Genomic DNA, 11156 nt, shown 5'->3' with positions numbered 1-11156 from the left:
TAAAATAGATAAAATTTCAATTAATAAAAATAGTTAAGAATAGAATAAATAATAAGAATAGTTATCTTTAAACTTATCACCTCCAAAGATAATGATAATTTAGGCAGTTATTTTTTTCAATGGAATGTCCTAAAATAATAATGATATAGAAATGAATCTTTAGTGAACATTTTCAATTACTCAGGCACCTGAACAGCTAATAAGTGTAGCGGTTACTAGGTGTAATTCCCGGTTTAGATCTTGGATTTTATATTTAATGGTTAATACAAATACCATTCTCCTCCTCACACTCTCCTCTCTCCTATAGAGAGTGCTACCACGGTGGGTAGCTTCTCTCCTCCTGCTCTCCTCCCGCACCAGTTCATCTCATTCACCTCCTATTTACTTATTGTATATATTTATACAGATTGTAAATTACAAAATAAATTAAAAAAAAAAAAATACAAATAAATTCAAAAAGTTTTGCCAATTCAAGGAGAGGGTTCAACTCAGTGATTGTAGTAATGGATTCCCTTGTGGATATCTCGGATTTGAATCCAGTTGGATGCCCTTAGATTTTCTCTGTTTTGGAGAATAATTGGGTAACCTAATTTAGCTGATGATAAATGTGAGGATAATTTTTTTATTGAAGGCCTAATACGGTACCTAAGAACTGCTCTAAAAAAATCCTTGGAGAATGTTCCCATAAAAGTCCTTAAAAAGTTGTTTTAACTAAAAAAAAATTTTTTTCAACTATATAAATACAAGGTTAATAAATAAAAGAGGAATATAATTCTAGACCAATTACATAATGACGTATAGATTTAATTTGCGTATTAACTACGAGTTATCAGAACCCCCTCCCTGTAGCTTATCAATACCCCCTGTGAAGAGTTCAATGTTCAAAATATTTCAATGTGTAATCGATAACGTGGGTTAAAGGCCATAGTAAAATATTTTTTAAAAAAAGTTAAAGAAAATACGTAAAAGATATAAATCATAGTTGGGTCTTTTTAAAATTAATTTCTTTTTTTTGTTTTAGAGTGTGACCTAAATTGTATTTTAGATTTGATTTTTGTTTACTTTTCAAGTACAAGAGTTTTTACTTTCTCTTAGGGGTTTTTAAAGAATGGTCTGTGTATGTTTTTTGTGTGTGAACCGTCTAGTTCAAGCACAAAGACCGTAAATAGTTTAAACTTTATTAATTCTAATGAAAATTCGTCAACCGTACCACTTTACAGCTTGCAGTTTTCAATTATTTTATTTTCTCCAAAAAAAGGCTCTAAAATTTCCTCCGTAAGTCGTAAGAAGTATCCATTAGCTCCTTCAAACGAACGTGCCGAACATTTATAGAACTTTCTTTGATAAATGTTCCAGGAAATCAATATAAACTTTGCTGGCCTTCCTCTACAAAACATAGTGTTTTTTAATTTGAGGAGCCTTAAAACATGCATTTCCGGTTTTAAATGCTAGACAGACCGCAATACTTCCTCTTTCTAGGATTAACCCTCAAACCACAAGATGCGGGTCGGATCCGACCCGAGGCGAAAACAAATTTCCATTGTTCCCCCCACAATTAACTCTTAGCGATTAGACTCGGTATACCCTTTCTGTGAGTCCTTAGGAAGAGGCCACACTGTTTCCGCCGATTCGGTAAGGGTCTCTCCGCTCTCTAGGTTTGTATTTCTTTCAGTAAGTCAGATTCTGGGTCGGATCCGACCCGACCTTGGTATTAACGTTATACGTTTTGTCCTGCACAAGTGGAACAAAAATGAAGAAAGTTACTCTGGAGAAGCACGTTCGACGTTTCTCAAGAATCTTGCGTTTGCCTTGACGCTTCCTCTAGAAGAAAAAAGACTGAAAAACGAGCGTTTTCCAAAGGAATTACTCCTTACGATTGGAAAATATGTCCTACTTGTTCCCACTGATAATGGCGAACAATCAAATGATTTTTTTTCCTTAACAATGTGATAATTTTGTTACCACACCACTATTTTACTTTAATTTTCATTCAAGCTTTTTGTAAACTGTTTTGTTTTTATTGAAACAAAGTTCCTTTTTCAAGTTCATTTCTTCACTTATTAGTCTATTCTAAATAGACTAATGCCATAAAATTATACAATTTATTAAAAAATTTATACATTTTATATAGAAATAAATGTGTTATTTTGAGTTATATTTGAGTTTTTCACTGTATGCAAGAAAATATAGTATCGGGTCGGATCCGACCCTACCTTAGTGTTCGTGTCAAGAAAATTCATCTTGTGGTTTGAGGGTTAAGTAGAATTAGAAACTGCTGAGAAATCATTCACTAAAACAGGAAACAGCAATAATTACTAACTACTTTAATCATATAGACATCTAAAAATCAAAATTAATAATTATCACCTATGTATATTTCCGTTAAAAGTACAAAAAGTTAACAATTAGTTTAAGGAATCAAGAAGGAAATTCCCTAAATAAATCATGATATGAAGGTGGTGGAGTTTCGCTGGGAACATCACCATACTGGGCTCCCCTTTGACGTCGTTGTCTATTATTAGGTCGGCAACGATATTTACAGCAATAAATCCAGAACAGTATGGCGGAAGTTGAAAGCGCTGCACCAGTCACTAGCCCGTTCAGAAACGCTAGCCATAGCATGCTGCGATAATCTTGTTGAGAGAATTTTCTTCTTTCCGGCTGCGTCTCATCCGGTCGAGACGTGGTAGTGTTCACACAATCTTCTTTAAAATCCTCAACCAATTCTGGACATTTACATTCAGTTGCTAAGTAATCCTCATTATAAGTCCCATCGTCGTAATCATCATCATCATCATCCTCTGATGATTCAATTTTCATGATCATCTTTTCAAATTTTTTTGGTTGTCCGCTGGTTAACTGGTTAAATTCATTAGATATGTGAGAAGTAGTACAGGGTGATCCGATGATTCTTGCTGAATTTTCCATAGCCCAGGAAACAAGATTTGTGAAGCTGGCGTCACATTTAATTGCAGTGCTAGAACAATATGAAAAGATATTAGTATTTTCCAAACCTGAGTAAGCTAGAAAGGAAATGAGCATTCAGTCTGAAGTGTAGGGGAAATAGAAATGGTTCTGGCGGGGAAAGCACATGTAGGTTTGGAGGGGAAATGAAAAAAGAGAGCGATTGGCAAAAGAGGTGGTAAAGTATCTTATTAAGTCCATCCTTAATTCTGTAAAACAGAACTCTGATAGGATGACATGTTCCAACATGTTATCGAATCAAATTAAAACTACACATTCCTCATATCTTAACCAAATTTTTTATAGGACACAAGCCCAACAAGCTCCCTGCTGTCCCTGCAATGAAAATACAGTCCACGATGTTCACCACATCCGCTGCTTGGTCGAATCCGCAAGGAGTTTATTAGGCCAATATTGTACTTCAAGAGGAAAGTTGACCAATTCCAAAATCTGTATTAAAGAAATGTACAATTTAGCGCTATCTATTAAATTCGTAGATAATTAGAATTAAAAGAAATGAATAATCTTTAAATGTTTAAAATCGTGTAAATGACGTTAAGAATTATTGTTATAATTTTTTGTTTAACCATTGCGCAAATGTCTTACTTCAAACTTACTTTTGATATATTCTCATTTTACTTGTTAATATACATATCTATACATCAATTTTTAATTAAATTTTTATTACAGATGGTAACGAGAGCTGTTGAAAATGTGTAGAAAAATAAAACTCCCATGTTAGAGTTACTACCAAAGGGATGAAAAAATAAAATTCTAAATTATCTGAATATCTGATTTTATAAAATAATTTAACCTAAATATCCAAGCTTTGGATGCTCTGTCTTCTTTCTTCCATGTAAGTTCTTTAAAAATTCTAGCTTCCCCTAGCTATCTTGAAGGCTAGCGTTGGTAGTGCTCCTAGTTTTAATAATTCTCAATTATCTTTATTAAAATGGCATACAAGCCAATCATTAAAGCGGTTCAGATCAACAGAGGCATAGTAAACAAAATAAAACCCACTGGAAACTTAAGAAAATATTCTACAATTCAGTTAACTGCCACTTTCTGTACCCAAAAAAAAGGAGGAAGTCAATGGTATAATGTATTAATGGGATGATAAATTAATGCCAGTTTTAGTCATGACAAACTTTATTATGCCGAGCTTTCGACCTAGGGTGACTAGGTCAACTTCAGGGCTGTGGAACATATTTATAGTGTGTTAACAATAATTATATTACCAATTAATTATATTACAATGAATATGTATAATGTAAGATTTGAAAAAGACAAACAATCAACCCTTATTTACGAAATTGTATGTAAAGACTGTCACAAAAAATATATAGGCGATACATCACAGTACTTAAAAAAAAGAGACTGTACCAACTCGACACAAAACTAAAAAAGAACACCACAGCACTTTCCTTACATAGCACAGAAAATCATCTCACTTTCGATTTCCCAAACACAAAGATACTTAAATCAGAAACCTACACACCAAAAAAAAGGGAAAGTGCTAGAAATGATATACATATCTAAGACAGGAAACAGTCTAAATTTCAAAACTGACACCAACAATTTAAACAACATATACGCAAACTTACTGCAAAATACTTGACACTTGGCAACACTGACTTCCTTACCACCAAACACAATCACACACAGACCGATCACATTCAGTCCATCAAGACAGAAGACACACCAACCCTCTAATGATGTAAAACAGTATATTGTAAATTAGCCCTGAAGATGACCTAGTCCCTAGGTCGAAAGCTCGGCATATTAAAGTTCATCATGACTGAAACTGGCAGTTATTTTTTCATCCTATTGAAACTATGATTCAGTCACCAAAAAGAATGAACAGTAATAATGTATTAAAGCAAGTATGAAAGAACTAGAGTTTTTCAGATGTTGCACTAAACATAAGAACTATCCATGTCATCCACATCTGCCGGTTCTGTGTTTGCATCTCCTGATGAGTGAAGAGTTAATCGGTGTAAAAGTTGTATAAACGTCTGGCTGAGACACGTTTAGGAAACAAAGATTCACAAGAAAAAATTACTTCGAATTCCTTAAAAAAAATGTTACAATCCAATTTTTGAGATAACTATTAATTAAGTAAATTACATTGAAATAACAAATATTTACATATTTCAATCTTCCAGTTGCTAAAAAACATCTTTTACAACAAATTTTTGAAATTACTGAGAAAAAAGTTCCTGCAGAACAAATTACATTCGAACTTCCTTGAGTAAATTAGTTAAAAAAAATCAAATTTGAAGTTTTCTAAACTTAAACATTCCCCTAAAACAGCTTTTGAAAGCTATCCGTTCGTCCTAAAATCGAACATTTCCGATATTTATTTCAAAATATAACAAGAATATAAGAGATAATAAAAATAACTTACTTGCTAATATCTAATTCTTTTAAATTGTGCAAGCTATTCAATAGATCTTCATGTAACATTAAAATATCATTATTTGAAATATTTAACTGCTGTAAAGATGGTAACGATGTAAAAGATTCAGTGGGAAAATAGCTGAGTCTGCATTCACTGATTTCTAAAATCTGGAAAAAAAAAATTAAACTTAATTAGAAGTAAATTAAATTTTAAATAAGTTTTAGCCATTTTATTTTTGACTTACAATAGGTGTAAAATTGTAAGAAGAAGGTTTTAGGGAGAATAAAATTAATTTTTTGTCTTCAACGAGACAAAACAAATATTGCTAAGGAAATTTCCCATTTAAAGAGATGGTTTACTATTGCGTTACTTACAGATTAAGCGAGAATAAATGATGATAAGTTAAACATGTTGCTGCTCTATATACTGCGTCCATAAAAGTGAAAGGGACTTAAGAGGTATGTGTTATGAAGTTGTAAAGTACAATTTTACGTCTAATCATAAAATTTGAATGGTTTTATTTTTATTTTAGCCCTTTGTTTTGCATTTATAACTTTGCCATTTGTGCCGTTAATATGTGGTGATTTACATACTTATCACATTGTATTTTATAAAGAGGAGCTAGCTGCCTGTTTATTGAAGATTAAATAAATAAATTTAGTTTATTGGTTTGCCTCGGGCACCAAAATTAACTTTACTAGATCCTGATTGTAAGTATCTGATTAGAAGTGCAGTTCATCTTAAAAGATTAGAGTAACCGAAGAAGTAGCTAGCCAACTCAAATAATTTGATTCACCACAAGTCTATCAAGATAATAATCGTTTAATTACCTGCAAAGAATTGGTGATGAGAAATGGTCGATGAGAGGGTATATGTCTTAAAGGATTGCTGCTCAATATAACATGTTCTAGCGATGGATTATTTTCAAAAGTTGCAGGATCAATTCTATATAAATGATTTCCACTTAAATCGATAAATTTTATATATTGTAATCCATTAAATGCATTTAAACCAACATAATTAATTGCATTATTATTTAAGTTCAATATTGTAATACGTTCAAAACCTAAGTCCTGAAAATATTTTTTAAAAAATTACATTAAATTTGCTTAATTTCTGTTTTTAGAAGAAACAATTTTTTTTTTTAGAAAATGGTATTACCTGGAAAATATTATCTCTTAGTTCAGAAATGTAATTATTTGATAACTCCAACCATTGTACAGTTTTAGGTATGTCCAGTTCAACGTTGATTAATTTCTGGCCGCTACATTTGACATGTCTCAGGCCATTTGTTACTGAACATTTACAGTAAGGTGGGCAGTATATGGCGTCCACAAAGTTTATCACGGTTGCCAGTAAAAGCAACGATCTATGGATCCTAAAAATAATTAATAATAAGCTAATCAACCAAAAAAAACTTCTGAGCTTAAGATATATTTTTTTTTACGCTAAAATCTTGGTTCTAAATCGATAAATAAATGAAGATTTCTATTTTAAGATGAATGATCTGAGAGAATTTAAGAAGATGCAATTGATTCACCTTCTTCAGCTTTTACTGCGTATATTATATTATTTAAATTATATTTATTATTTATGTTATAATGTGTAAAGTTAGTACTTGAAATAAATACAAAAATAAACAGACCAAGTTTTAACAATCGAGGCCAAAGAATAAAGCTAAAAGCGTAAATTTTGTGGGTATGCAACAAGAGACCAAGCAATTATGAACTATGTTTTGGGACTGCAAAAATTGGACCAAACAGCGGCTGGGAATTATAACTATACGAGGGGGTACCCAAAAATAACCGGAATTGCGTTGCCGCGCATGGAGCTTATGTAGTACGCATTTCTGCCGCTAGACGTGTATAGCGCAATTCCTTGCCAGTTCAGTCCTGCCTGTGTTGTCTGCCTGGCTTGTTCTGTTCATCTGCAGTGATTGTTTTTACCAGCGCTGTTTTGTTCTTTTTTCGTTTTTTATGATGGCAAGTTTAAGTGAAAACGTGCAGCTCTGAAATTTTGTTTTCTACTCGGCAAAAATGCTGCTGAAAGTGTTTTAATGTTGAAAACAGCTTACAAAGATGACGCTATGGGAAAAACTCAAGTATACGAGTGGTTTACTCGGTTTAAAAATGGCGACATGTCGATTGATGACAAACCTCGTTCTGGACGTCCATCAACTGCCCGAATCGACGAAAATGTTGAAAAAATTCGAGAGCTGGTGTTCACAGACCGTCGACAGACAATTGATCAACTGTCAGAGAGTAGTGGGTTATCTTGGAGCTCGGTTCAGCGAATTTTAACGGAAGATTTGGGGATGAAAAGGGTTGCTGCCAAGTTTGTTCCTCGAGTTCTGACTGACAATCAAAAAGAACATCGAGTTGAAACATGTCGTGCTTTGAAACAACAGCTTGAAACTGATCCAGACTTTCTGTCAAAGGTCATTACTGGTGATGAGTCATGGTGCTATGGTTATGACCCAGAAACAAAGCAACAGTCGAGCCAATGGAAGACGTCATCTTCACCCCGACCAAAAAAATGTCGTCAAGTCAAGTCAAACATCAAAACAATGCTGATTTGCTTTTTTGATGCCAAAGGCGTAGTCCATTCAGAGTTTGTCCCCCCAGGTCAGACCGTCAATCAAACCTTGTATTTGGAAGTTTTGAAAAGATTGCGCAATAGTGTTCGCCAAAAAAGACCCGATTTGTGGCAAACAGGAGACTGGTTCTTCCATCACGACAATGCACCTGCACACACAGCCATCTCTGTTACACAGTTTTTGGCTAAAAATGGCATGGTTCCGCTGCCCCACGCACCTTACTCGCCTGACCTGGCTCCGTGCGACTTTTTCTTATTTCCACGCATGAAAAAGGGCATGAAAGGTCACCGATTTGACAACATTGAAGAGGTCAAGAAAAAAACGAAGAAGCAGCTGTCAGCCATTTCTAAAGATGCCTACAAAAAATGTTTCGAACAGCGAAGCACCGGTGGGACAAATGTATTAGTTGTAATGGAGAGTATTTTGAAGGGGATAAGGTTGTTCTGTAAAAAATTTGTAAATAAATAGCTTTTAAAAAATAATTCCGGTTTTTTTTGGGTACCCCCTCGTATATTGTACAGAAATTCGAGGATATATAAGCTATTTTAACCAGTTAAGTGTGTTTGACGTGTATACAAGTCAAACCAAATCTCTATTACGGTGCATTCGACGTGTATACTCATGAAAAATATAAAATTGCCATTAACTATAAAAACACGAAATTTTAATAAAATACAATAAGAATATTATTTGGTGGGTTGTTTCCTTTATCTTACCAATGGAACTGCCAAGTATTTTATACGGAGAGGGGTGGAGGGAGCCAGCCAAATGATGAGTGGCTGGAACATGTTTGGTCTCCGCATTAGAAATTAAATAAAAGCTCTTAACCCTTGTACAATGCCCGTTTTTTATACCTTAGAGAGACATTCAGACCTCACAGTACGAGCATGATTTCATTTTGCAAAGAATTCAAAGCTCTATTCTTCCTTGTAAAGAAAGCTCTTGCGTCCCTAGTTAACTAGCAGCAATGCATACGTGAAGCGGTGCAATATTTTTGGATGAGCACAGAATGCTCTGGTAATCTATAAGCCCCCAGAGCTTGTAGAAAAAGTGCTTGCAGTGACTATTACGACGTTGTAAACTTTTGGTTGTTATACATGTCATTGTCTGATTTTAATTCCACACACTGTGGGTTTTTTTAAAACTAAATTCCACGCTTAACTGGTTAAGGAGCATATGTAGAAAGATTCGATTCTGTTTCCTAGACACCATCATAACGTTACGTCTCTTTGTACTGCTGTATAACTATACATAGATGAATATAGCTGCTTTCGCTTAAATAACTCCCAAAACAATCAATTTTGCCTGGAAAACTTTTAAATAAAAGTGATAGGCCTGTGAAGTTAAAAGAAAACTGTTAGAGCTGTTTTAGAGAAAGTTGCTAGTAACTAAAAATCGTTTAGTTAAAGTCGCATTTAAGCAAAAAAAACACACACACTCACAGACATTATAATTCCTCTGCTATAGCACTAGCAGAAAGTAAAAACTCGAGACAGAAATAACACAAGTACAAAATATTTGCAAAAGATAGCATAAGCTGTTGGTTTTTATGAAACATTTAGCAAACAGTTCCAAATATCATTAACAGATAGCATAGTAGGTACCTTACTTTTGCATTTATTTATTTTTAAAAGAAATTTTGATTAATGTATCTATCCAGGACCTGCATTCGGTAAAAACATTTTTAGCCCATGATTGTTAAAAGATATCATATTAGAAATCAGTCAAAATGACCCAGCAAGTTCAAACTCGAAAAGTTCATAAAAAAAATGTTTTACTGTGAGTTGAACATTTTAGTTTTTTTTTTTTATCTAAACGAGCTACAACAATTAACTTTAAATTTTCCATACTAACTTTACGACAATGAACTTTGAACTTACTGCAATTTTCTACTTTAAAATAGATTTTTTCCACACATCCAAATAAAAACCAACGACAATAAATCTTAGAGCACTTTGAGAATTCATTAATGATCACAGTATCACCGCTTAAAAACACTTAGAAAATCTTACAATTATCACTGCTTTAAAGAATATCTATATAGATTTTACTTTTTATGAGAGAATAATCTATATGTACTCACTTTAGAATTAGACATATCATATTCACTAAAACTATTTCATTACATAATCATAGTTTTTTTTATTTTTTAAAGACTAAACAATTTCATAAAGTTGTATACACATTCGGTACTTCATTCTTCATTATGAAAGTTTATCTTTTGCTATTTATCTTATCTTTGGTTTTGTTACACCCAAACGTGATGGCATTAAATGAGTCATGTACATGCTCTTTATTTAAGTGGTTACAATTCTTAATTTTTAATCGCTAAATTGCATGTAATGATTGTAATTGTATTTGTTCCTGTTGATACACTGTTATAGAAATTATGAGGTGGAACAAATTAACATGAAAAATACACTTTTTTGCTCTAGTGTTCCCTTATAAGAAGTATAATAAATAAGTAAATAAATGATGCATTCGAAATAAGTTCATTTTAGCGCTATAAATGATTTTTCTCAGAAAACTTTTCATTTGATTCTGGAGGAATTCTGTATCATGAATTAGAAAGTAGTAAATGTATAATACAACGTATTGTAAAATCACGAGAACCTGATAAAATCTAGACATTCCTAAGGTTGTACACCAAATTAAGAAGCTGAAAGTGTTCTAAGATGACATTTACAACCTGGTATACGGAGTGTGGCTATTAAATAAGGAGACTGATGCTGCTACAGAAGAACTATGCATGCGCCAAATCCTAACGACAGACAGCTGTGCAGCTTAAAGCCTTCTCTTTCGATTGTAGCGTCTCACATGTTTGTAGAGAAATCTGTCTGACCGGAACCGCTTTGTGTGTAAGAGGTGTTAGTTTCGTTTTGCCGAAAACATTGATACTACAAATGTAGTAAGAGCAACGAATTGTCGTGAAATTTCACATCAAAACTTGATAAAACCGCTACTGAAACTTATCTTTTATTAAAAGAAGTTTATGGTGATGAATGCTTATCACGTGCGCGAGTTTTTGTGAGGTTCAAGCGTTTGCAAGATGGCCGAGAAGAACGTCGGAGATGATGACCGCCCGGGTTGCCCTTCCACGTCCAAAACGGATGAAATTATTAATATGAATATGAAATATGAAAAATATGAATTATGATTATAATTGATCAACAAAGTCATGGGTTCTCCATCAAG

The 11156-nt window shown here is 33.3% G+C and overlaps 1 protein-coding gene across 1 annotated transcript; it reads right to left on the bottom strand.

The window, feature by feature from the left end:
• Positions 1-2353: 2353 nt before the first annotated feature.
• Positions 2354-10199, bottom strand: LOC141454914 (oligodendrocyte-myelin glycoprotein-like). Its single transcript, XM_074129618.1, has 5 exons — positions 10045-10199; positions 6527-6743; positions 6196-6438; positions 5372-5532; positions 2354-2977 (listed from the first exon to the last, which is right to left on the bottom strand). The coding sequence occupies exons 1-5, from the start codon at positions 10062-10064 to the stop codon at positions 2419-2421; spliced, it is 1200 nt and encodes a 399-aa protein (XP_073985719.1). The 5' UTR covers positions 10065-10199; the 3' UTR covers positions 2354-2418.
• Positions 10200-11156: the final 957 nt, after the last annotated feature.

The sequence above is a fragment of the Rhodnius prolixus genome, unplaced genomic scaffold (genome assembly GCF_049639745.1).
Source record: "Rhodnius prolixus isolate KJV_2025 unplaced genomic scaffold, Rpr scaffold_15, whole genome shotgun sequence".
NCBI lineage: Eukaryota > Metazoa > Arthropoda > Insecta > Hemiptera > Reduviidae > Rhodnius > Rhodnius prolixus.
The sequence above is the reverse complement of the archived record's forward strand: the minus strand, read 5'-3'. Positions and strand labels throughout refer to the sequence as shown.